The sequence below is a fragment of the Peromyscus maniculatus genome, chromosome 4, assembly GCF_049852395.1.
Source record: "Peromyscus maniculatus bairdii isolate BWxNUB_F1_BW_parent chromosome 4, HU_Pman_BW_mat_3.1, whole genome shotgun sequence".
Classification (NCBI taxonomy): Eukaryota; Metazoa; Chordata; class Mammalia; order Rodentia; family Cricetidae; genus Peromyscus; species Peromyscus maniculatus.
Window position 1 is genome coordinate 38,066,849 of NC_134855.1, and position 27,045 is coordinate 38,093,893.

Below are 27,045 nucleotides of genomic sequence, written 5' to 3' on the forward strand. Positions count from 1 at the left end.
AACTCCCCATAATTTGTGGCTTTCCCATACTCTTTGTATTTATTAGTACTCATTTACATCTTAGTTTTCAGACATTTACAGTGGTTTTGAAAGTTTCCTCTCATATTCACCAGACTACGTCACAGATTCCCTCGCTCCTTCTCAATAAGTGAATGTTTTGCTGCAAAACCTGTAGCTGCGCTCTCAAAGCTTAATAGCATGATTTGAAAATAGATGTGACCGTAAAAAAAAGAAAGAAAGAAAGAAAAAGAAAAACAACACCCCGACCTTTAAAACTTATTTACTCCAAGGAAACTACGAGAAGGGTGTACGCATCCATCAGAAGAAGGCTGGAGAGCTGTCAAATCCTACAAGGTGGGCAGGGACGCGCGCCAGGGAGGCTCGAGGGGGAGGTGGGAGAAGGAGGCAGTGTTTGACTCGATTCAGTAAACAGTCACTGCGCCACTTGCCAAGCGCCGAGACACAAAAATCCACCCACGCCACCAGCCGGGCGGGACCCGGAGCGGCGGGCCTGCAAGGGGCCCGCGGCCGGGCACGGGAGCCAGGCGGGCGCCGTGGGTCCCTCACTCTCCGGGCGGCGACCAGCCCGCCCGGCCTCCCGCGCCGCTCCCGGCGCCCGCACGCCCGCACGTCGCCGACCAGCCGCGGCCGCTTACCGTGGCGCCTGGCAGCTTCCCCCGAGGCGGCCCTCAACGGCTGCCGCAGTCAGAGCACCACCCCGCGGCGGGGCACGTCTAGCCCGCCCGCAGCTTTCCCGGCTCCCCCGCAACGCGGCCACTCTCGCGAGAAGCGGCCCGAGAGCGCGCCGAGGGGCGGGGAGGGGGGGGCGGGGGAGGAGGAAGGGCGGGGCTGCCAACGGCGGCGGCCAGTTCTGCGCCGCATCCGGAGGGGCGGCCGCCATTGTGCTTCGTCGCCGACTTCTCTGCCTGAGCCCGGGACCGAGCACACACCACCTTAGGAGGGAGGCGGCGGTGTGGCTGCGGCGAGCCCGACGCTCCCTGTGCTGTGCCAGCTGGACGAGGGTAAAGAGCGGCGGCGGCGGCGGTGGGGGAGGGGGGCCCTGGAGTGCGCACCTCCCCCCCCCCCACCCCGGACCCCGGACCCCGGGAGCGGGGAGGGCGGACGGTGCGTGGCCCTCGGGGACCCGCGGCGGCCGGGAGGACGGGATCGGCCTTTAGCAACCCCTCCTGGAAGGCCGGTCAGGTTCCCAGCCCCCGGGAGTCGGCGATGGTAGGTAGGCCTCTGCGGGGCCCCGCACCGTGAGTGGCGTGACGCCGGCGTGAGTAGCAAAAAAAAAAAAAAGATGGCTCTTGAGATTCAAACCGGGGCGAGAGGTGTCAGTGACCCGACGCTAGCGAGACACGGCAGGGTGTGAGTAGCAAAGGCTCCCTCATCTTGAAGAAACTGCGTCGTGAAGACGAAGAGCACACACACACACACACACACCATATCGAAACCACTACAATGAACACTGCTTCCTTCCCACAAAAGTAGATGTTCGTATATCGGGGGGAGCTGCGGCGCGCGGGGTGGGGTGGTGGTGGTCCGTGGAGGTAATAAACACATCGTCAGGACCAGTGTGAAAACAATTTAATAGGAGCCTGTCTCGGTTCACGCACCATTGTGTGGCTTTTAGATACTTTGTTTTAACATTTCCTTATCTCTTATTCCTTTCTGCTCCTTTTGTATCCAGAGTGGAAGATAAATAATGAAGATAAGCATAGCGATACATTTCTGATTTACAAATCAAACAGTAGTAGATTTGTATTCTATGTGTTTTCTATAGTAGATTCTGTGTCTTTTCACAAGAGAACCGGAAATGGGGTCAGTGTTTTCTTTACAGCTCCAGTAAGTGTGAAGCCGCAGCGTGATGGTGAGGCTGTAGCAATGGAATCAGAGGCTTTGGTCATGACCAGGACCATGGTTATTTAACCTCCTCAGATCTCCTAGTTGAGATGACTTCCCCCACTCCTTGAGATGCGTTTTTTTAATAAGATGAGCTAGTGTGTCAATCAACAGACACTTCAGGGCATAATACTTGAGTGTGAGTTTTTAATGACTATAAACAAATGAAATTTACCACAGGTTTAATAAACCCAAGTATTCTGATCAGAAAAAAAAAACTTAAAATTGGACTTTGTGAGTTGTATCCACATCGCTTCATGTATATGTGAGTTTGTTTTGTGTAGGGGGTCTTACCTTGTATTTTATGCTGGCATTGAACTCATAATGCTACCCAGACTGTCCTCTAACTTAAGGTGCTCTTGCCTAAGCCACCACATCCAGCAACACTACACAGCTCTAGTTTACCCTAAATGTTTGGTACACCATCCCCCCATGTCTATAGATTTTTTTCTTTATTCTTCTCATACAGTTTCATATATGTATATATTGGAATTTAGTGCCCCACCCCATTACCTTAAGTTATTTTCAGTTTCATAGGATCAGATGTCTTGGGCATACTAAGCATTTACTCTCTGACTAAGCTGTAACCCCAAACCTAGGTCAGATGTCTGGAATAAGGAGGATTGTTTTCCTACATAACTACATTTTTTCTTCTCTATTCTACATTGAAGGACAATCCACTTGGGCATGAGTCATCCATAGCATTTATGTAGACAACCAACGTTTATATCATATGATAAGTAGTCAGTTTCATATTCGTCTCTCACGCTTCTTCCATCTGTTAGAAAGAGTTGTCCGCATTTTAATGTACCTTAAGGTGATCTTAGTGTGGAAAATTATCAAGTAGTATAAGCACTGCTTGGTTACTAGAGTTTCCCTTTGCAACAATGAGCTTGACGCAACCTTCCATCTACAGCTCACAGTTTAGTCATCAGACGGATCTGTAAACAACTGCTGTTAGTACCTTCCTGTAAATACTATACATGAATACTGTGGGGCCTCAGTGGGTGGTCAGGCTTGGGAAGGCTTAAAGGGAGAAATGCTTATGCCAAGCTGACGGTGGCCAGGACCTGCTTGTGGAGATGTGGTTTAGGAGGTGACAGTTGGCTTCCCACGGCTGAGAGGTAAAATGAAGGAAGGTTAGAGCTTGCTTGCCATGGAAGACTTTCTGTGACACATGAGAAAGTTTAGTGCCCCGTGCTGTGGGATGGAGAACTGTTGTATCCAAATAAAATTGATCCTTAAGTCAGTAAGAAATTTGGAAATACTTAAATAGAATGTATAGGCTTGCATCGAGCCATATTTTTAAGTAACAAATTAAGTAATAAGTAATGAGCTATTAAGCTATTAGATCAATAATGGGCCAAATGAGATGACAACTTAAAATGAACAAGTTCCTACTAAAGTAGTCACCGAAGGAGAATTATTTCATTTGTCTTTGTTTGTTTGTTTGTTAAACTTGTATCATTAGTAAAGTTGCTGGGAGTGAATCCAAAAGGACTGAGCAGAAATGATAAAATTGCTCTTATAATTTAAGAGTTGACTGAGATTTGATGTTTGTGTGTCTGATTGTAATTTTTAATTTTCCACACTGACATGAACTTATTGTGGTCCAAGCTGGTTTTACCTGTTCTCAAATATGTTTTCTCTAACGACTGGTTAGACAAGATAAGTTTGAACGTCTGCTTTTAAGATCACCTAATCCTCTGCACCCATTTTTTCCAATAGCTGTAAAAAGAGGGTAGGCTTGTAAAAGCTGGTAATAATGTATTTCTGACTGCACAAGAACTCTAAAATGGGTGACTGGAGAGTGAATTGTGACACCTAAACTGCCTTCTCTTCAGAGAGAATAGGTTATATCTTTAAGTGCTGGAGGCTGCTGCTGCTAAAGAAAACCTTTAAAATATTAAGAATACCTTAAGTATGTGTTTAGCTAAGTATCAAGAGAGAACTTTTTTGTGAAAGGCCCTAGAAGTTTTGTGTGTCAAAGGACTTCCCTCTTGGCACAGTTAGCTTCCTTGCCCCTTGGTGGTGTTGGTTGATCCTTGGATCTTGCCTTTCCAAGTGATCTCTTATGGGATGATGTTTCAGGATAGCATCCAGGGAATGAAATGAAAGGTAAAAGGCCTCAGGACTTTTTCAAACCATACAGTATGACTTGCAAGGCACATCTACATTCAAGGCATAGAAAAGTAAAAGTTGGCCGTGTCCTGTCCAGACCAGCCACATGGCACTGCCAAGATACGTTCGTACTAGGGGATGGGAGAAATTTGTAGCCGTATTTTATGATTTGCCAAAGATTTAAGAATACACATTATTGGCTGGGCAGTGGTGACACACGCCTTTAATCCCAGTACTCGGGAGGCAGAGCCAGGCAGATCTTTGTGAGTTCGAGGCCAGCCTGTTCTCCAAAGCGAGTTCCAGGAAAGGCGCAAAGCTACACAGAGAAACCCTGTCTTGAAAAACCAAACAACAACAACAAAAAATTCAATAGGAAATTTAAGTCCTACATAGATGGTGGTCTAAGCTTTTGGGACTCTGATGTTGTGGATATCACTCTATATAAATAAAACACTGATGGCCAGTGACCAGGCAGGAAGTGTAGGCGGGACAAGGAGAGGAGAATTGGGGAAACAGGAAGAAGGGAGAGAGACACTGCAGCCACCACAGGACAAGCAGCGTGTAAGGACTCTGGTAAGCCACCAGCCACGTGGCAAGGTATAGATTTATAAAAATGGGTTAATTTAAGAGAAAAGAACAGTTAGCAAGAAGCCTGCCATGGCCATACAGTTTTAAGTGGATTGTGGGACTGTGGGGCTTGGGGAACCTGGAGAGAAGCCCTCCAGCAACACTCTGACCTCATCTTATTGTTTATAAGCACAGCACTTTTTGATACTTGCTTTGTGTGTAGATGCAAAGGCTATAAACAGCTATTTATGTTTTGCATGTGTTGTGTATGTATGTGGGTTCTCAATCCCGTCCATTTGTGCGATGAAGCCAGAGATCAGTATCTGGTTTAGTGTCTTCCTCTATCACCCTCCACCTTTTTTTTTTTTTCCCAAAGTTTTTTTTTTAGTTTTTCAAGACAGGGTTTCTTTGTGTAATCTTGGCTGTCCTGCATCTCTTTCTCTCTGGAGACCAGGCCGGCCTTGAACTTACAGAGATCCTCCTGGCTCTGCCTCTGCCTCCTGAGTGCTGGGATTAAAGGCGTGTGCCACCACCGCCCAGCTTCTACCTTATTTTTTGAGATAAGGTCTTTACAGTCTAAATGAACTGCAATTCACTGATCTTGAGCTGTGAGCCTCTGGGATCTTCTTGTCTTTTGTTTCACAGCACAGATGTGCATTACCATACCCTGTTTTGTATGTGGGTGCTACAGATCTAAACTCAGGCCTTCTTTCTTGAGCAGAACATGTTTTACTGAGCAAACTCCCCTTCCCTTTAGTTTTTTACATGGGGTTGCTAGCCCAAGCAGGCCTTAAATATATGAGGATGACCTTGACTTTGTGTTACTCATGTCTCTACTAGATGCTGAGATTATAAATGGGATTGTAGGAAGCCTCAACCACACCCAGTTTTATGTATTTCTGCATGCTAGGCAAGTATTCTGCCACCCGAGCTGTATCCCCAGCTCTCACCTCCCAATTCAGCAGTCTTCACAGCCAATAGGCTGAGATACTTTTTAAAATTTATTTTATGTGTATGTGTGTATAGGAGAGCAACAAGGTCAAAGGGGGCATCAGATCCTCTGGAACTGGAGTTAGTACAGATTGTGAGCTGCCATGTTGGTGCTGGGAACCAAACCCAGTCCTCTGTCAAGAGCAGTAAGCAGTCTCATTGCAGAGCCGTCTCGAGCCCCAAGTGATATTCTTAGTTCAAAGATACCATTAAGGTAACTACACTGGTAGAAGTTTCTTTGCAGAGAATGGCTTATATATAAACCTGAGTGATTCTTAAAGATTTTATTTTATGATAAATACAAATTTCAAATAATAAAAAAGCCAATAGACTTTCTAACTTTGGAGGTATTGTTTCATAACAGCTAGTGTTTGTTCAGTGTGTGCTCTGTCACCAAATCTCACACTTGAAAGTAGTATCATCACCATTTTGTAGGTAAAAGACTTATTAAGCATTAGAGATTAAATAGAGACTCATACCACGTATAGAGATTGCAAAGCTTACGTTTTACCATTTTTCTACAAATTGTTTGAAGTTGGCTTGTGCTAAACATTAGGTGTCGCCGGGCGGTGGTGGTGCACGCCTTTAATCCCAGCAGGTGGATCTCTGAGTTCGAGGCCAGCCTGGTCTACAGAGCGAGATCCAGGACAGGAACCAAAACTACACAGAGAAACCCTGTCTTGAAAAACCAAAAACAAACAAACAAAAAAACCCCAAAAAACTTCAGTGTCTTGTTTTGGAAAGAAAGTGGTTAAGTGAATTTGACTAGTAAATGTGTTAATACATTTGTATTAACTAACGCATTAAAATACAGGAAAAGACTTAGGTGTAGGAAACAACATTGGTTCATATGGATAGGTTGGGTCTTTTTTGTTACTCTAGTAGTGTGGATTGTGTTGACTGTGTTACTATATGACTTGACATACCTGAATGGAACTATTATTAGATTAATGGGACATAGTGATCTGCAGTATTGTGGTAGGAGAGGAAGCAGAATCAAAACTTGGGGCCAGGCTTAGTGTGACACAGCTTGTAATTCCAACTATGAAGGCCGAGGTAGGAAGATCACTGGGGCAATTTAGTGTAACCTGTCTCAAAAAAACGGTAATAGCAAAAGAGTTTTTCTTTTTTGGAGACAGTCTTACTGCATAGCTCTGGCTGGCAGGGAGATAACTATGTAGACCAGTTTAACCTTGAACTCAGAAGTCAGCCAGCCTCTGTCTCCTGAGTGCTGGAATTCAAGATGTGTGCCACCTGTGCTTGACTAAAATTTTTCTTAAAATTACAGTTTAAGGCGATATCTCAGTGATACAGTGCTTGCCTCGCATGAGTGAGGCCCCAATTTTAGTCTCAGTACTGCAAAAAAGAAAGGAAAACAGCTGCTTCTGGGTTGTGTGGTTACTTCTCTGCTTTGTAACTTCACGGCTTTTCAAGTTTTACACTGACAGGCAACTTGTGGTACAGGTCAAACAAAATTGACCTCATAAGCAGGTAACATAGAATTTTCATTAACTTAGGAAAAAAAAATGTGTGTGTGTGTGTGTGTGTGTGTGTGTGTGTATCTGTGTATGTATGTATGTATGTGTTTGCAGAGGCCAGAAGAGGTTGCTGCGTTCCTTGGAGTTAAGGCATTTGTGAACTGGCCCCCGTTGATGTTGGTTTCTGAATTTCAGTCCTCAAGCAGCCATCTGCCTATCTTCTGTTTTGGTTTTTGATAGCATGCTAGCCTGGAACTCATAATCTTCCTGCCTCCTCAGCCTGAATGCTGGGATTGTAGGCATGCATTATCATTCAAGGCTTCAATTGTACTCCAGATTTTACTATTAAAGATATATTGGAAGCCTAGTGCTAAGACTAACCAAGCAGAAGGTATAGAACAGACAGAAAACAAAGGGGTAGTATATACCTGACAAAGAGTAAAAATGGGCATGATTAAAAATCTGTTGATGGCCCACATTACCCTACTATGCTTTCAGAACTTTATTAATAACATCCTCTGGACTTTTAAGTCACTTCATACTTCTTTCTTTCCTTATTTTTGTTTGTTTGTTTGTTTTGAGACAGGGTCCCTCTGGAACTAACTATGTAAGCTAGGCTGGCTTCGAATTTAGAGAGGTCTGTCTCTGCCTCCTGAGTACGGGGATTTAAGGTGTGCACCATAACATCTGGCTATTTTTTATTCATTTAAAAATTGCATTTTATTTATTTTATGTGAGCACATGTAGAAGTCAGATAACTTTCGAAAGTCAGATTTCTCTTCTTCCAGGTGGTTTCTGGGGATCAAACTCAAGATCATGAGGTTTGGCAGTAGGTCCTTTTAACCCAGAGAGCCATTTCCTAGGTGCTGCCACAGCTTCCTCCTCCTATTCTATGTATTGGGTATGTCTGGATATTTGTGTACATTGTCGATTGCCTGTGTAAGCCAGAAGGGGTATTAATCTTTGGAGTTAGAGTTTTAGACAGTCGTGAGCCACCCAAATATGGATGCTGGGAAGCAAATTTGGATCTGCTACAAGAAGTGTGCACTCTTAACTAGAGTACCTTGTCTCTGCCCCCACTCCTTGAATCGTCTTACTTGTACTTTTCTTTCTCCCTGCTCTCAATGTCAAGAAAGAAAAGCATTAAGCTTCATTTAGTTGATTAGTATTCTTTCTGAATAATTACTTCCCTCTCCTTCTGGTTATTAGATCATTTGTTTTCTTCTTTGGAAGTATGTATCAACTCTGCCTTCTGTTCATTTCATTTCTTCTTGTTGGGGCATCACTCAACATTGTCTTGGAGCCAGATTCTCTTCCTGTATCTTAACTGGTTGCTTAGCCAGCTTGTGGGGGAGGGGATTTTTTTTTTTTTTTAAACTGAGCTTGTTTCAAAATCTTGAGTAGCTCCTAAACTTTATAGCATTGACTTGCTAAAGTGGAGCTTGGGCTTCCACAAAGGCTGTGAAACTAACTTTGAAGTTCCTTTATTATTACAAAAAGTGCAGAAGTTACAAGTGACCTATTAATACTAAACAGATAAAAGTTTTGTTGGAATACTAATTATTTCATTTCTGAAAGCTCCAGAAAAGCATTGGAGGGAGAGATCCTAAGTACACACACCTGAGCAGAGGACACCAGTGCTTTTATTACTTGGAGTAGTCTGCTTTCTGCATTTGCTGCTTTCAGAACTCTTCCTGGCTCCTAGTCTGCTTTGAATTGCACCCTTTGTAATGTTTTTTGGCTTTCATTCTTAAAAAAGCCTTACTATGTTTGTGCCTTTTTTTTCCTGCCTTGAGTCATCAAAAAAATCATTCCAAATACTACCTATAAAGTTGTCTTTGTTATTTTTGTTTTTGTTTTTTTGGGGGGAGACTTGTCACATTGGTGTTTCCATAACATGTTCAGGTTATTTTCTTTTTCTCTTCTTAAACTTTTATTTTGTGTTTATATAAGGGGACGTCTAGTGGGAGCCAGTTCTTTCCTTTGACCATGTGGGTTCTGGGGATTGAACAGTCTTCTTGCTGGCCCACATTTGGAGGGCTTTGTAATCATTATTTTCAGCCTTCTATGTAGGTGTGGTATTAATTATCTTAGTTTGTACTTGTGTGCTCTATTTTTGCCAGGGTGTAAGTGTAATGGATAGCATTGGTTTAATTGTAGTTGAGTCTAAACTGGAATACTGCTTATTTGCCTAAAACCACTCTAGTAGTAGATTGCCACTGCTTTGGCCTTAGAGGTCTAGAAGGCTGTGTGGTTTCTTTTCACTATTACTGTGTTAACTATTACTGTGAATTTTTGTTTTGTTTTACATTTTATTTTGTGAGTGTGGTACAAGTGAGCCACAGACTGAAGGTCAGGATAGCTTGTGGGAATTAGTTCCCTCTGTTGGACCATGTAGGTCCAACGGGTCAAACTCAAATATTAGATTTGGAGGCATGCCTGTGCCGTCTTGTTGGCCCTAACCTCAGTTTTGGTTTGTTTGTTTGTTTGTTTGTTTGTTTGTTTGTTTGTTTTTGAAAGTCCTATGCTGCAGAGAATCTCAAAGGCTTTTTGTACCTTTCTCAGCAGTAGACTACTTTTGCATTTTATTGACTGAAACAAAATCCTATCTGGAAAAGCATTTTTTCATCTTACTGGTGCTTCTAACTTAGGTGGGCTCTCTGTGTCCGATTTCTCTTTGAAAGGTGAGAATTCTTCAGTGTTTCTATGCTTCTTCCTGTCTTCTGTCCATTCTGGAGTCTAGAGTGCAGTCAGATTTTGTGTAAGCCTCCGTCCTTTGTGCCAGCTGATCTCTGCCTTCAGTTGGCCAAAGGGCTTAGCTGAGTGGGTTTCATAGCCCTTCCCCAAGGTCTACAGACCTTTCTGTGGTATATCAATCAGTACAGAGTCTTTGCAGAAACTCCGTTTCCTAGCCTTCCCTTAACAACAGCCTTACTTCCACTCTCTCTGGAAGAGTGTGGAAGTTGGCTAGGGTTTTTGAGATTCTCCTCTTTTGTGTAGGTAGGCTCTGCCTACATGATCATGCTACCAAGTTAAAAACCTCTCACAAACTTCTGGTGATTTACAGTAGGCCTATATTCTTTTAGTGATGAGACTTGTATTTAACAGGCAACTTGATTAAACTTGATAGGTGGCACTTAACATCAGAGGGAGACTTAATTTTCAGATTTTAACAACTGATGATGACAGATTTCTTTAGGCTTTTACATGGACTAAAAGAAAACTTAAAAATTATTTGTGTGGAATAGATGTGAATATATTTAATGCTGTTTATGAGTGTATGTGTGCGCGCGTGTGTGTGTGTGTGTGTGTGTGTGTGTGTGTGTCTGTGTCTGTGTGTGTGTCTGTGTCTGTAAAGACCCTTTGGGTTGTGTATAACAGACCACAAAAAGGTGTGAACTAATTATAGACAGCTCTGAAGGGCTTCCTAGGATTCTCAGATGAATGAAATTATCTACAGCAAGAGGAAGTTAACCTTTTTTAATAGCTACAGCAAGCTACTGATTTGTAAGAATATATCAATATGGGAATTGGTGTACATATCTCTTGGTGCATTTATCAATCACTATTAAAATGGCTTTATATCTTACAATAAATAAATTTTTATTTAGTTATTTATTTTTAGTTTTTGAGACAGGGTCCCTCTATGTAGCCCTGGCTGTCTAGAAACTTCCTGTGTAGACTGGAAGATTTACAGACTGCCTCAAATTTACAGAGATCTTCCTGCCTCTTCCTCCCTAATGCTGGAATTGAAGGTGCACACCACCACACCAGCCTAAAATAAATTTTTAAAAATCTGAAAAAAATGCTCTAAAGTGAGGCTACAGTAAAAATACAGATGATGCAGTAAGTAGTAATAATTACAGAGAGTCTTTACCCAGAGACTTCATCTTGGGAGTTGAGAGTTAAGTAAAATGACAACCTCAAACACTTACTAAGATTGTAATGGCTTTGTGGCTCATTATGTTCTTTGTGCATTCAGAGCAATTTGTAGAGTTGAGAAAATGCAGTCTCTTGTACCTGTCAGTGCTTGCTTGTTCTTGAGGGCCATGAGCACAGAAGACTTCCCATGACTGGGGATTTCCTGAGAGCCTCAAAGTACAGTTCAGTGTGATGAAAGGATTGTATGTAGATTGAGTGCACTGTGTCCTACCTGGTATTCTTGCTTATGCCTTTCCTTTTCTCTTACAGAACTTGACAGTTGTTTATATAGTTTGTTATCACCAGACTACAGCTTCTTGATATAGTGAGCGTTTTCTGCTCAACTTAACCATTCCCTTGTTTAAAATTAATTTGCTCAGCACATAGTAAACATTCCATAAAAATCTATTAGTTAAATGGGCTTTTAAAAAAATTCCTTCTAAATCTTTGGTAGACAATTTTCAAGGACTACATTTTATTTCTTACTATTTTTTGTGCTTTTGACCTACAACTTATGCAACTAAATTACATAAGTTTTCATATAACACATTGTCAAAATTCAATCAGTTTATGTAGCGGCGTTGCCAAAAATAGTTTCACATGGTATCAAATTCTATCTCTCAGAGGACTCTTTCTGCCTCTCTGCCTCCTCTCCAGAGGTGTGTTCTGAACAGACATTCTACTAAGTTACTTTCTAAAAGAAAGAGCTAGGTATGATAGAGTCAAAGTAAATTATGAGAGGCATAATTATGCATTGTGCTTTTTTAAAAAATGAGTCGTAGACTTGTATCTTTTAATGAATGTTGTCTTCCAGTTCAAAATCCTTATCACATATACAGTCCTTTGTTTAATATTTTTGTGGCCACCTTGATAAAGTAACACATCTTCTTGTTAAAATACTCTAGGATTTTACTTCTTGGTGCTGAAGAGTCATTGATCAACTTTTGAATGTTTTTGTTCATGAATATTTTTTCCTCGTAATACATGTCTTTAAATTTCCAATGTAAAATTTCACTCCTTTCTAATGAACAGTTTTGTATGGACTTACCAAATACGTATATAGATGAGAAAAAGCAGGTGGTAGGAAGATTTCTGAGTTAGGTGACCATATCTTTTACTACCTAACATCTGCAATTTTAAAAACAGCATAGGCATTGTTGTTAGTTATCCTGGGAATAGGTATGCTGTTACATGCCTTTTATCCCAGCATTAATAAAGCAGAAGCAGGTAGATCTCTGTGAATTCAAGGCCAGCTGGTCTACATAATTAGTTCCAGGAGAGCCAGAGCTAATATAGAGTGACCCTTGTCTCCAGACAAACTTATCCTGGCATGGTAATCCTAAATTAGGATTTTGCAGATTATAAACTTAGACTTTTCTAGGTAAGTCATGAAGTATGGATAGCCTACTTAGAAGAAAATCAATCAGTTTGTCCTACCCTTTACCCCATTCTGGTCCTACATGCCAGTTTGTGGTTGGTTGGTTGTTTTTTTGCTGTTTATTTGTTTGTCCTAGGATTTGTTTACCTTCATTTCCTAAAAGGTTTGTTTATACTGTTACTTCAGGATGTTTTTCATGCAATTCTTTTTGGTTATCATTGTCCATTTCTCTTAAATTCCTGCACTTTATAGCATAATAAAATTGAGTAGTCTGTTTATACTATTCTGACTAAATATTAGCAGTCATTCAAATAGAAGCATACCTCCTTTCCCAGATTATAATAATTGCCTTTTAAAAATATTTTAAATTAATTTATTTTGTGAATGTGTTAGTGTGCATATATGGAGGTCAGGGCAACTTGAGAGAGTCAGGTCTCGACCATGTGATCTTCTCTACCAGAGATCAAACTCAAGATAGTCAGGTTTGGCATAAGGTGTCTTTACCCACCAAGCCATATCAATGGCCCCACAAAAATAACAGAAGATCTTTTGGGCCGGTCAATGGTGGTGCATCCCAGCACTCGGAAGGTAGAGGCAGGTGAATCTCTGTGAGTTAGGGGTTATCCTGGTTTACAGAGCTAGTTCCAAGACAGCTAGGGCTACACACAGCCCTGTCTCAAAAAAAAAGGGGGGGGGGGACACGACCCCGTGGCTGGTTAGAATTTCTGTTAGAGGTGGGAAACTGTTGGCACTGAGTGCCTCTTGTATACCTGACAGTGAGACCACGTGCTCCAGTAACTGCTTCTTGTCAAAATAGCCTCAGTCCTTAGAGTATTGGAAACAAATCAGTAAACCACGTTTATCCTGGAATTAGTACTGCTTTGTTAGATATGTATTATAGTGATAGATACTCTTTTGAAGTTGAATTTGTACCTATACTGTTTTCCTGTGTCTCACCCGGTCCACAGCCGCTCAGACTCAAGTAAAAACACAGAGGCTTATATTAATTAAAACTGCTTGGCCATTTGCTCAGGCTAACTACTAACTACCTCTTACACTTAAACTCAGCCCATTTCTGTTGACCTGTATGTCCCTACATGTTCAGTGGCTTTACCTGTATGCCATTACATGCTGCTCCCTGGACAGCGAGCTGGCATCTCCTGACTCACCCTTCCTCTTCGCAGAATTCTCCTCATCTGCTTATCCTGCCTATACTTCCTGCCTGGCTACTGGCCAGTCAGCATTTTATTTATCAACCAATCAGAGCAACACATTCACAGCATACATAACATCCCACAGCAATATGGTGGTGAGGCTTTCCCTTTGGTAGTACTGAGATAGGCCTTCAGTCCTTTTGTTCTTTGATTGGTTATGCGTGTCCTTAAATGTCTTGTTCTTCACAGTCATGGATTAGAATTCATAGTTGTATACATGCTTTTCAGTACTTTGGGCCTTGTTTAATAGTTGAATGTTGCCAAATTTCTCTGGTTACTGTCCCTTTGCATGGGTCCACTTCCCTACTGTGGTAGATGGTAGGATCTTCCCTTTATTTCTATGTTTCTGAAATTTCACACTGAAATGGTTGTGGCTTGAATTACGAAATGTCCTCTGTAGGCTCATGTGTTAGAACATTTGGTCCCCAGCTAGAGCTGTGTTGAAAGGCTGTGGAACCAATAGGAAGTGAATCCTTGCTTGAGGCAGTGAGTCACTTGGAGTAAGCCCTATGGTTTGGTAGGTTAACCTCACTTCCCTTTTTTGTCTGCTTCCTCACTGCTAATGTTTGGTGACCAGCTGCTTCATCTGCTGCGCCTTTCCCATTATGGTGCACTGTATCCTTAAACTGTAAGTCAGAAGAGTGTCTTCATTCCTCCTCTCTCTAGTTGCTTCTTGTCAGTGGCTTTTGTTTTATTTTTTTCATCACAGCAATGAGAAAAGCAAAATAATGGTGAAATGGTGTTGCTTATAATGTTGATCTTACTCTCTGGGATCTTGCTTGCTTCCTTTCATTGTGGAGGTTGGTGTATTTCAGTTGTAGAAAGGTATTCCTTGACAGTTTTCTTCTCTCTTATCACCACAAATGATAATCTTTTGAACAATTCTTCTCATGTTACATTTTTTTAGTTATTTATTTTTAATGTGCATTGGTGTTTTGTTTTGCCTGTGGAAGGGTGTTTGGTCTCCTGGGACTGTAGCTAAGGACAGTTGTGAGCTGCCATGTGAGTGCTGGGAATTGAACCTTGGTCCTGTGCAAGAGCAGCCTGCTACTTAACCTCTGATCCATCTGTTCTGTTGCTTATGTTACATTTTTTACCTTTTCTGCTTCCTGGGAGGTTTCCTTTGTTGTTCAACTTTCTACATCCCACCTTGGAGCGCCAGTATGTTGTTGGTTGTTATTTTCCTCTTCTTGTGTTTTGCTCTTTTGCCTCCCCCATGGAGGCTTATTTTTAATTATAAATGCCAGGCCTTAGCTTGTCTTGTTTCTTACCAGCTTTTCTTAAATTATCCTGTCTACCTTTTGCCTCTGGCCTTTTTCCTTTTCTTAATTTCTGTATATCCTACTTTTCTCTTTACTCTGTGTCTTGCTGAGTGTCTGGCCCCTAGCATCCTCCTCTCCTTGTTTTCTTGCTCTGTCTTCTTTTCCTCCCAGATTTCTCCTTCTATTTATTCTTTCTGCCTGCCAGCCACGCCTATCCTTTCTCCTGCTTTGCTATTGGCCATTCAGCGCTTTACTAGACCATCAGGTGTTTTAGATAAGCACAGTAACACAGCTTCACAGAGTTAAACAAACACAACATGAAAGAATGCAGCACATCTTTACATCATTAAACAAATGTTCTAGAGCATAAACGAATTTAACGCATCTTAAAATCATATTCTACAATATTCCTTAAGTCTTTATACTTTGTCCCTTTTAAGTATATTTCATTGAAAATCTCCACAACTCTTACAATACTGGTTGTATATTCTCAAACATCTTAGTTTGATACCTTTGAGGATAATAATCAAACCTTTTCTCCCCAGTTTCCTTCCTGTAAGTTCCTTTTATTGTCATTATTGTTTTATTTTTTTGTTTTTTATATACTATCAATTCATTGAGTAATTAGGCTTGATGTTTGTTACTAGGAAAAAGCAGGTTAGATACTTTTGATAACTAGTGGCCTTGGGTGTAGAGCAGTTAGGTTGATTTTTGTCTGCTTGCTTTCCCTCCCTCCCTCCCTCCCTCCCTCCCTCCCTCCCTCCCTCCCTCCCTCCTTCCTTCCTTCCCTCCCTCCCTCCCTCCTTCCCTCCTTCCATCCCTCCCTCCCTCCCTCCTTCCTTCCCTCCTTCCTTCCTTCCCTCCTTCCTTCCTTCCTTCCTCCCTCCCTCCTTCCCTCCCTCCCTCCTTCCCTCCCTCCCTCCCTCCCTCCCTCCCTCCCTCCCTCCCTTGTTTCCCTGTGCTGGTGATCAAACCAGGGCCTCATGCATGTATGCGTGCCGGGCAAAGCATTCTTACATTGAGCTACATATGGTTGCCCTGTTAAACTTTTGAGAATATGCCAACTTTAGAAATCTTACCTCTGATTTTTGTTTGTTTGTTTCTGTTTAAAAGCTTTTTAGGTCTGTTTTATGTGTGTGAGTATTTTGCCATTATGTATATATGTGTACCATGTGTGTGCCTGCAGATGGTCATATGGGTACTGGGAACAGAACCCAGATCCTCTGCAAGAACAGCCAGCCCTCTTAACTGCTAAGCCTTCTCTCCTGTCCTGAGCTCTTGTGTTTTTTAGTGATTTAAGAATAGAAAATTGCCTTTAATCCCAGCACTCGGGAGGCAGAGGCAGGCGGATCTCGGGGTGAGTTCGAGGCCAGCCTGGGCTACCAAGTGAGCTCCAGGAAAGGAGCAAAGCTACACAGAGAAAACCTGTCTCGAAAAACCAAAAAAAAAGAATAGAAAATCGTAAATCTCCTGACAACATCAGAGAAACGGGATCATAAAAGAGACTTTGGGTCTCAATAGCATATATATAGATTTTAAAAAATTCCTCATACTGATCTCTTTGCAAAAATGATTATGATGGTAATCAGGGATGGGTAGTACCTGTGCCTCACCCATACCTAGTGATTAAATATTATGTATTTGAGGGAATGGAGCTGGGCAAGAATATGAGATTTTGTTTCTCCAAATACAGGAGTTTAAGTGTTTGTGTGTGTTCATGTGCATTTGGAGGCCAGAGATCAAACTCTGGTATCACTCCTCATGAGTTGTACTTTCTGTTTGTTTTTTTGTGTGTGTGCTTGCCTGGTGCTTGCGTGTGTGCATGTATGTGTTGTATGAGAGACAGGTAGACAGAGTCTGTCACTAGGATTAAAAGCCCACACCATCCCACTGCCTTTTTGTGTAGGTACTAAGGATTGAATTAGGTCCTCATGTGGCTTACTTCATTACTTCAGCATTTTGCTGATTCATCTGTCTCCCTAGCCCTCTCCAAATAGAGGTTTTTAATTCAATGGACTTTTCAGCCTCGTGCTTCATTTTTCTCTCCCACAATTTTTTTTTGATTATAGTAAAATGACATCATGTAGAATTTACCATCCTAATTGTGTTTAACTGTGCAGTTAATTTTATTAAATGTATTTATATGGTGTATAAGTTCTTTTGATCTTGTAATATTAAAGCTGTATACACTTCAAGTAGTAAATCTTGACTCCTCTTAGTAACTGCCCTTCTGGTTTTTGTTCTTGTTTTTTCTTTATGATTCTGACTATGTTAAATAGATAAGTGAAATCATATAATACTTGTCTTGTGTTTGACTTAATTCTCCAAGTATAATTTCTTCAAGACTGATTAATATTCTATCACAGGTCAGAATGGCTCCTTAAACCTTTTTTTAAAATACTACATTTATTTTATTTTTGGATTTTTGAGAATAGGGTCTTTCTATGTATCTCTGGCTGTCCTGGAACTCACTGTGTAGACCAGGCTGGTCTTGAACTCACAGAGGTTTGCCTGCCTCTGCCTCATTGAGTAATGGGATTAAAGGTATGCACTACCACACCCAGTTTATTTTAGTATGTGGGTGATGTGTATCCCCTTGGGTGTGTATGTGCCACAGCATAATTGTATGGAGGTCAGAGAACAGTTTGTAGCAGTTGATTTTCAGCCATGTAGTTTCCAGAGATCCAGCTCAGATTGTCCAGCTTGGCACCAAATGCCTTTACCTGCTGAGCCACCTTGCCTAGCCGTCCTTCATTTTTAAGGCTGGATCATATGAGTTGTATGTATATTTTGCTTATCCAGTTACTCATTTATTGATAACATTTGAGTTCTGTTGTGACAGATACAAATACTGCTGTGATTGGGATGTACAAATATTCCAGGATCCTTATTTTTCAGTTGGTTAGGTTGGTTTGGTTTGGTGGTCTATGATGATTCTGTTTTTATTTTTGAGGAATTGTCATTACTGTTTCCATGGAGATTGTATTATACTCAGATGTCTCTTTATTCTTTCTCTTTTCTTTTGGTTTGTTGTATGATGGTAAGGTTAAATCCTCTGTTTCTAGTTCTTAACGTCTTTCTGGGTACCTAGACTTATAGCACCATCCTCTGCTGAGTTACTGGACCTCTCCTACTTCAGATACCCCTCAGTGTTCCTTTGTAATTTTTTTAAAATGGCTTAAGTCTTCAATTCATTTACTCTTGCTTTATGGGGTTTTGAAAGGTGAACAAAAGGACTGTTAAAAGATAGCCTGTTCACAGTAGTTCCTGATACGGTTTCTTTAACCGATACTGCTTTTAGTCTTATTTATTTCTCATTTGCTGGAAATTCTTGGTTGCAAAATATGATACTTGGTGACGTTTTCTTATTTATTACAGACTTACAAGCTATCTAATATTTGCTGTGTCATAGCCAGAAACAGACAGACGTGAGTTCTTTCACGGTGTCAAAATTTATTTAATGAGCCAGGCGGTGGTGGCACATGCCTTTAATCCCAGCACTTGGGAGGCAGAGGCAGGCAGATCTTTGTGAGTTCAAGGCCAGCCTGATCTACAGAGTGAGTTCCAGAATAGGCTCCAAAGCTACACAGAGAAACCCTGTCTTGAAAAACAAAAAAACAAACAAAAAAAATTAATAACAAATTCACAAGCTACTTAGGTTTTATTTTGCTGGCTACCATTGATTTCACAAGTTCCTTATTACATTGAGTCTTAATTAGTAATATCTGTCAACACTGATAATATATCACATGGTTCACACAGAACAACCAAGAAAGGGTTAAAGTAGTCAGTAGTGACAGTGAAGGCATAGGCTGATACTAATGGCAGTCACTGCAAGTAATAAAGTAAGGGGTTAGTGTGCAGTCTAGGCGAGGATCCCATGGCTAGGTTTAGCTTAGCTTTGAAGTGGGCGGACATAAGAACAGGGCATGGTGGCACATGCCTTTAATCCCAGTACTTGGGAGACAGAGGTCAGCTTCGAGTCCACAGAGCAAGTTCCAGGATAGCCAGGGCCACACAGAGAAACCATGTCTTGAAAAACCGGGGTGGGGGTGGGAAACCTAGGGCTTAGAAGAATCCCAGTGATGTGTATCACAAGTGGTCATGATAACGAGTTAGTGTTGCTGCTGTGCCATGGTCTTAGGTACCCTTCCTTTTGTATGTTTCAGGTCAGGGCTGCCTTTTATTGGACTGATGTTTTTGATAAACTTAAATGCCTGGTGGTGGTTCTGATAGGATTTGATATGTCCATGTGTCCCTCCCTGATTTAATTTGGTAAGTTTACAATAGTAATTTTATTAACATAAATAAGTTATTAGTTTGTGCTTTGGATATTGCTCTGTGTAAATGAAGTGCTGATTGGCCAGTAGCCAGGCAGGAAGTGTAGGCGGGACAAGCAGAGAAGAGAATTCTGGGAAGAGGAAGGCTGAGTCAGGAGACGCTTCCAGAAGCCACCATGACAAGCAACGTGTAAAAAGATACTGGTAAGCCACAAGCAATGTGGCAACTTATAGATTAATAGAAATGGGTTAATTTAAGATGTAAGAACTAGATAGTTAGAAGCCTGAGCCATTAGGCCAAACAGTTTAAATAATATAATAGTCTGTGTGTTTATTTTCTAAGTGGGCTGTGGGACTGCCGGGGCTTGGTGGAGGCTGGAGAGAAACTCTACATCTACAAGTTTGTGCCCTATGGTTGTACAGTATAACTGGGGAGGGATTCTTCCCATGAATTCTGTGTATCCAGTATGGTTTTCTGCCTGCCCAGACAGGTTACCTGTTTATTGTACCTTAGCATCTAATATTCAAAGTAGACTAGCAAAAGGGACAGAGCAGCTTTGTAAAATGGAGTCACTTGGGGAAAGGCATAACTCAAGAAGTACTGTTCTGTACAAGATGGAGTCACTTGGGGAAAGATGTGGTGTGATATATTGTATATCAAATAAAGCTTGCCTGAGGATCAGAGGACAGAGCCAGCCACTAGATTAAACATAGAGCTGAGTGGTGGTGGCACACACCTTTAATCCTGCACTTGGGAGGCAGAGATCCTTCTGGTTCTCTCTGAGTTCAAAGCCACCCTGGTTTTATGAGATTGATTCAGTCTAGGAGAGAAACGGAACCAGGCAGTGGTGGCACACACGTTTAATCCCAGTACTTGGGAGTCACACGCCTTTAATCCCCAGCACTAGGAAGGTTGAGACAGGAAATGATATGGCTGGGTTGAGAAAGGCATATAAGGGTGAAGAGACAGGAACTAAAGCTTTTTCCGGCTGACTCCTTTCAACAGAGGACTCAGACGTTCAGTCAGAGGATTCATGGAGTTGACAGGTGAGACGTGGCAGTGGCCTGTTCCTTTGTCTCTCTTATATTTCATCATTTAGCCCAATATCTGGCTCTGGGTTTTTATTATAAGACCAATTAGAAATTCAAGCAACAGAAAGGCATAACCCGAGAAGTGCTGTTCTGAACAAAATGGAGTCATTTGGGAAAGGTGTAACCCAAGAAGTACTGTTTTGTACAAGATGGGGTAACTGGGCAGGGCTCTGCCAGCTCTGCCTTCTGTTCTTCCTTTCATGTCAATATCTAGTATATTTTTAAGACAAAGGTTAATTCAATAATTCCTTTGTTGTAAATTTAAGTAGAAAGATGTGGTTAATACAGAAGTTAGTTGATGAATTATCAAGACGGTATGCTGAAAGTCAGTTCGACAATTTGTGTTACTTAGTTTGAATGGTTTTGTAAAGCAGTATTACACTTAACTCTAAGCTGCACATCAGTTATGTAGTGAAACCACTCTGTATATTTGCCTGAATTCTAATTTTCAGGAAGGGAAAAATTAGGTTTTGATCTTAAAAATACTTGGTAATGCAAAGTTAGGGAGATTATTTTGTTATCTCTTGATTCCCCTTGTAGTCTTACGGCTTTGGCTGTCTCCAGAAGGCTTATAGATCCCTACCCTAAGTGGGGAAAATGTTGTTTTTAACCTTTTTAAAAAATAAGAATTTTCAGTAGTTTTCATTGTTGAGGGGTGGTATGTGCTGCAAGTGACTGGGAGAGCCAGAGGCATACCTCTGGAGCTGGATTTGAGGTGTAGTTGTGAACTGAGTCCATAGCCTCTTTAAGAATAGTACATGCTCTTAACCATTGAGCTGTATCCAGCCCTTAAATTGTATGATTGCATGTAGGTGTGTACCAAGGACAGCTTGTGTGAGTTAGTCCTCTCCTTTCACTGTATGGGTCCTAGGGGGTTAAACTTGATCCTCAGGCATGGTAGCAAGGCTTTACACTTTGAGCCATCTTGCTAGCCCCAAGGGTTTTGATTTATAAAGGCAATATGTTTGTCTAAATGGTGTTGGTAATAAGAGACAATTTAATTTCCATTGACAGAATGGGAAAGTAAATATGTACACCTATACAGTGACATGCTGTCTGAGCAACTAGCATGAGAGAGTCTCACAAATGTGAAGCAGATGAAGCTGGAATCATACAAGGATCTAGACTCTGCTACCTTCTGATGGAGACAGTGACTCGGCAGAGTGACTGAGCACGTTTATTAGCAACAGACCAGCATTATTAGAAGATAGTTGGCATCTGTCTTCAGTGATCATCTTACCCTAAGTTCTGAAGGAGTCTGTTAGGTGATTTTTTTTCACGAGATGATCTCTTGATATCAGACCAGGTAGGTTCCTCAGTTGAGGTTTGCAAAATGGGTTCTTCTAGAATTTGGGCTACATACTTCTAATCTTCACATAGGTCAGCACAAATTGCAGGCCAGTAAAAATAAAGATGTTAATGATCAAGCTTTCTATGTTGACTAAAGCAACATGTTTAGTTTTTTTTTTTTTTTTTTTGCTCAATGTTTCTGGAAAACAACCTTTCGGGCATGACCTTTCCATAGTTTGGAATGGGAAGTCCTTGGAGGGGATGTGGTGTACAGTCAATCTAAGATTAAGAGCAAACAGGAGCAAAGAAAAAATTTGAATATTGTCATCTCAGTGGGAGGGGCTGGGGCTGTTGTCTTGGGTGCTCTTAGAACCAGACAAAATTAATTTGTGTTATGTGATACATTTATAGGTAAAGAGCTGTAGAGCTAATGATGACTATTGTGTGTTAGCTAGTGAAGAAAAATTAGAAATTTAATTAAGAATCTATAAAAGTGGAAAGCATTTGGTCCCACATTTTACATGAACTGAATTTAATACTTTAATTCCTTAGGAGAGTGTGTGTGTATGTCTAGTGTTTTGTACATGTGTAGGGTGTGTGTGTGATGCTTTGTATGTGTATGGAGGTCAGAGGTCACCTTATTTTTGAGTCTCTTATTGAACCTGGAATTTGGAGGTTTCTGCCAGCAGACTGTGTCAGCCTTGGAAAGGCTGGGATTGCAGTGTTCTCCAAAGCCTTGTGAGTGTTTCATGTGAGTGTTGGCAATTGAGCTTAGGTTTTCATGCTTGCACAGGAAGTGCTTACCAGCTGAGCCACTTCCTTAAATCACCATATAATTAGTGCCATCTCTGGTTTGTATGTTTTATAGATCTTTTCACCTAAAGTATTCCTTTCCAATAGTCTAAGTAAGTTTTCTTATAAATTGGGGCTAGTAGAGTAAGTACCTATCTCACAGGATTGATTTGTAGTTGACTAGTGAATAATCAGTAGTTCCTTACCCTCACAATATTTGGTAAATAACAGCTATTGCTTTTATGTATGTTATAATTAAGAGATCGTATCAGTGGTAAATAAAAGGAAAACACCTATTTTGGAGACATGGTTTCCCTGTGTGGTTCAGGCTAGACTCTCTGGTTCTCCTGCTTCAGGCTCTGGAACGCTAGGAAGCAGGCATGGGGGTGTGTCACATCCAGTTCTATATTTATTCTCTGGTTAAGATTTTTCAACTTGTGTTTTGAGAACCTGTTTCTAATATTGTTCAGGTCAGAGCCTGGACAGCCCTAATAAGCTAGACTCAGCTACCTGTCCTCAACAGACCAATTACACAGAGAAGTAATAGAAACAAAGAAGGGACACACACATTCTCTCTCTCTCTCTCTCTCTCTCTCTCTCTCTCTCTCTCTCTCTCTCTCTCTCTCTCTCTCCCTCCCTCTCTCCCTCTCTCCCTCTCTCTCTCCCTCCCTCTTTCCCCACATATTCCCTCCCTCCCTCCCTCCCTCCCTCCCTCCCTCCCTCCCCCCAACCTCAAAGTATCCTGACACAAGGTATAGGTTCATTTCTTTATTATTTATATGTTTGTGCGGATGCCCATGGAGGCCAGAAGAGGAGGGGATGGATACCTTGGAACTAGAGTTAAAGGTGGTTGTGAGCCATCTTTTTGTGGGTGCTGGGATCTCTGGTCTTTTGCAAGACCATCAAGCACACTTAACTGCTGACCCCATCTCTCCAGCCCTGAGCTTTAGAGGATAACTAAGTAGTCATGATGAAACTGTGGTCCTTAGAATCTGACCAATCACTGTTTCAACTCCAGCCTCTCCTGCCAGGTAACAACATGTCAGAACTGTGTGAAATCTGGGGGAAGACAGACAGGCCCCTTCGAGACATTCCAGTTCCTTAGGTCTTTTGTCTTTAACAGTCTGATAGCCAAAAGGAGGGGTTACAAGGAACTGTCCTTAGTATTCCTGCCAGTACATTTACATATCGTAGGCAGTGATTTAGAAGTGCTTTAAATAGTCCTGACCTAAAGAAATTGCATTGTTGAAAAAGGGAAAAAATAAAGTGGTAAGCAAGTAAGTCTGTGATGTCTTAAGAAAAATATGTGAAAAGTGGAATTACACAGAATAAAGATTTAATCTAGTGGGCAGAAATTTGATAAGGAATGTATAGGCTTCCCAGACATATAAAAGGGTTGTGAGAGTATATTTGTTAAAGGGTGTGAAAATAGTCTAAGAGGTGTATACATTAAGAAGGATGGCCCAAGAGTAAAGGATAAATGTATATGGGGAAAAAGTTCAGGCATTGCAAGGTAGATCTGTGTATTTGTAGAACGTCTTTCCATGTCTGTCAAGTAGGCAGTAGGAAACCTTGATTGGATGTTACTATACATGCTCTGCCTTTAAGGAGAAGGGTGGTGACGGTTTCACAGTTTTAATGTTGTTGCAAATAGTTGACTATTTGATTGTTTTTCATTTTTAATATTTATTTTGTATGTGCATATGCAGAGGGCAGAGGACAATTTTCTGGAGTCAGTTCTTTCCTCCCTCCTTGTTGAGGCAGGAATTCATCTGTTTCCCAGATGAATTGTTTACTCTGGGATAGCTTTGGTGAATGGGGTTCTTGCTTCTGCCTTGCTCTGTATGGGTTCTAGAGATGGAACTCTGCTCTCAGGCTTGCAAGGCTAGCACCTTTACCTGCTAAGCTGGACCCGCCAGTGCCAGTTGTTGAATGGCTGCTTTTTTTATTAATGAGACCTGAATTGTGTCTCAAACTAAATGAGCATTCCAGAATAAATTGTTGTTGTATGTATTGTGGGGGGGGGGGCGGGGAGGGCGAGTGCTTGCATGTGTTCCCAAATAAAATTAACACAAATTTGCATTTCACAGGAAACCTTAAGCATGGAGTCTAAACCTTCCAGGATCCCAAGAAGAATTTCTGTTCAACCCTCTGGCTCTTTAAGTGCTAGGATGGTGTCTGGAAACAGAGGAACTGGTTTAAATGATTCCTATCATTCTAGAGACTCTTCCTTTAGACTGGATTCTGAATATCAGGTAGTATTTTAACTTGAATATATTTACAGTCAAATTCAAAATGCTGTGGGTACATTCATTAGATTTAAAAAAAAAAAAAAAAAACTCCACCCGAGGCATCCTATAATCTTAAATTATTAAAATAGAAACAAAATAAAATAGCTAATGATTTTCAAAATTTGGGAGCTTCAGAATTGTAGATAAAAAAGTATGGTCTTATATAAAATGCTTTCTAAAATTAGAAAACTTTGCATTTGAAAATAAATATTAATTAAAATAAATTGTAGCTGAAGTGGTGGTAGGTGTGGGTGGATGGCTTTATCTGTGGATAAATACTTCTTCCAGTCAGAATATTTATTAATCTGTCTTTATGTGTGCAAAGTGGTGGATGAAATAACAATACAGGCGGTGAATACTTTTGCTTTTAATGTTGATTAATAAGTCTGTCTCAAGGTTTCTCTCAGTAGTGTGTACCTAGCATCTGAGAAACCATGGGTCGGTTAACCCAGCACAACCTTCCCACTACCTTCAAATCACCTGCTGTTTAGGAAGCTACATTCCAACAGCCCTTAGCATGATTATTTGAATATTAGTATTTTCTGTGAAATCAAGTAATTTTTAAACAGCAGTTTTTCCTTAATCTTTTTATAGTCTACATCAGCATCAGCATCTGCATCACCATTTCAGTCTACATGGTATAGTGAATCTGAGATAACTCAGGGAGCACGATCAAGATCACAAAACCAGCAACGGGATCATGATTCAAAAAGACCTAAGCTTTCTTGTACAAATTGTACGTCTACCTCAGCTGGGAGAAATATTGGAGGTGGTTTAAATACAGTCTCAGGTAAGAAGTTACTCAGTTTCTGGTAAAAGTCACTTTATGAATATTTGGGACTGAAGTCTTTCTCCCCCTATGAGATTCTTAATTGTTTTAATAAAATAGTTTGTATATGATAGTGGATTTGGAAATGCAGTAGTTTCTTGAAAAAAAAAAAAGTTTTACCACCTTAAGTTGGTGGTAAAAATGAGTTGCCTCTTCATTTGGCTTTTTTGCTTTGCAACACAGAGCATGTCAGTAGGTTTAATTAGGTCGAATAGCTGCTTGGTTTGTTTGTTTTGGAAACAGTCTCATTATGTAGCTCTGCCTGGCCCAAAATTTACAGAGTGTGGATTAAAGGCATGTGCCACCATGCTCTGCTCTAACGTTAGTATGTATTAGTATGTAGTTCAAATTGGTGAAAGTCATGAGTTTTCTGTTGGTTATTATGAGAGAGGTTTTTAAAGTGATAGTACAAAAGCCACATCTGATAAACATTCCCTCGTGTTTTTTCAACTGATAAACATAGTATATGATACTTTTCAGAAAATGTCAAAACTCTTAGTTTTAAAAAAAAGTTGGAAATTAAGAGCTCTAGTAAAGTATATAAGAATGGCATTGAACACTTTACTTAACCACCATGGGATTTGCATGCTTTATCTATACAGCTCTGAGCCTCCTTATATTTTATACCTAGGTTTATGTATTTGCGTCGATCACAAAATCTTTGTTAGGAAAGCAGATTTCCTCCTTACTGAAACTCCTCCAGTAAAATGTTAGACTGTCCCTAAAGTTGTAAAAGGAGACAAAACTTGTGATAACACGAGAAATAAAATGCTTGTACATTACCAACTGAGTTAGTGTAAGCAATTCCTTTTAGTTTTGCTAGAACTCCAAGGGAAAGACACTGCACTTCTGAAGGTCACTAAAAGTAGTGAGGTGGCTAAGAGTACATTGCTTTTTAGAAACAGTTTGTTACTGTTACGCTATGTGAAAGTGTCACATTAAACTCACTGGGCTATTTCTAGGAAAGGAAGAAAGCCAGGTGTGGTGACATACGACATTAATTTCAGCATTGAGAGGCAGAGGCAGGCAGATCTCTGAGCTCCAGGCCAGCCTGATCTACAAAGCTACTTCCATGACAGCCAGGCCTGTGTTATATAGAAACCATGTCTCAAAAAAAACGGGAAAAAAATTCAAAAGCAAGAAACAAAATAGGTTTGAGAATTAATTTTAGTTTACTTTTTAGGGAAATCATATCAAATAAAATTTGGAGTATCATTGCAAAAATACATTAATTCTTAGTATAAAGACCATTTTGGGTAACTGTTACCTTGCTTGCTGACCTTTACCTTGATACCTACCTATGCTAATTCCCTGCTGGTTTCCACCCTCCTGAATGCTTAAGGGAAGTTCCTTGTCTGTATATCCTGCATAATGGGCGTTAACAGCTTAGATGCAAGATTGTAAAACATCAGTAGGAACTTCTGCCTTCTGGGGTTCTCCCATTGTGCTGTAAACCTGTATTTAAGACCTCCTCCCTCCTTCAATAAAAAAAAAAAAAGACCTAATGAAATGTGACTGTGAAACTATTTCTGAGGCTGATAGAATGTGTGCTTAGAATATGCAATAATTTAAGTCCAGTTCCTCACATGAGAAAAAGAACTTTTTTTCCTGATAAAATTATAATTTATCCTATAA

General features: G+C 40.9%; 2 protein-coding genes across 64 annotated transcripts in view; one reads left to right on the forward strand and one right to left on the reverse strand.

The window, feature by feature from the left end:
• Positions 1-791, reverse strand: part of Baz2b (bromodomain adjacent to zinc finger domain 2B) — a 325,808-nt gene extending 325,017 nt beyond the window's left edge. For 18 of the 44 annotated variants that reach the window (XM_076568554.1, XM_042275340.2, XM_016003131.3 and 15 more), the window contains exon 1: positions 657-768. The gene's annotated coding sequence lies outside the window, so the exon portion shown is untranslated. Of the gene's footprint in view, positions 1-656 lie in introns of all 44 variants that reach the window. The other 26 variants (XM_076568531.1, XM_076568557.1, XM_076568533.1 and 23 more) reach the window with 8 other exon arrangements.
• Positions 1-27,045, forward strand: part of Marchf7 (membrane associated ring-CH-type finger 7) — a 44,494-nt gene that overhangs the window by 623 nt on the left and 16,826 nt on the right. For 4 of the 20 annotated variants that reach the window (XR_013050290.1, XR_001579233.3, XM_042275345.2 and 1 more), the window contains exons 1-3: positions 825-1,022; positions 24,381-24,545; positions 25,176-25,371. Coding sequence is in view for 15 of the 20 variants with exons in the window: in XM_042275345.2 (XP_042131279.1) it covers positions 24,393-24,545; positions 25,176-25,371 (349 nt within the window). In the remaining 5 variants the exon portion in view is untranslated. Of the gene's footprint in view, positions 1-113; positions 355-804; positions 1,023-1,104; positions 1,231-18,219; positions 18,265-19,005; positions 19,112-21,222; positions 21,515-24,380; positions 24,546-25,175; positions 25,372-27,045 lie in introns of those variants that run through there. The other 16 variants (XR_013050293.1, XM_076568565.1, XM_076568566.1 and 13 more) reach the window with 11 other exon arrangements.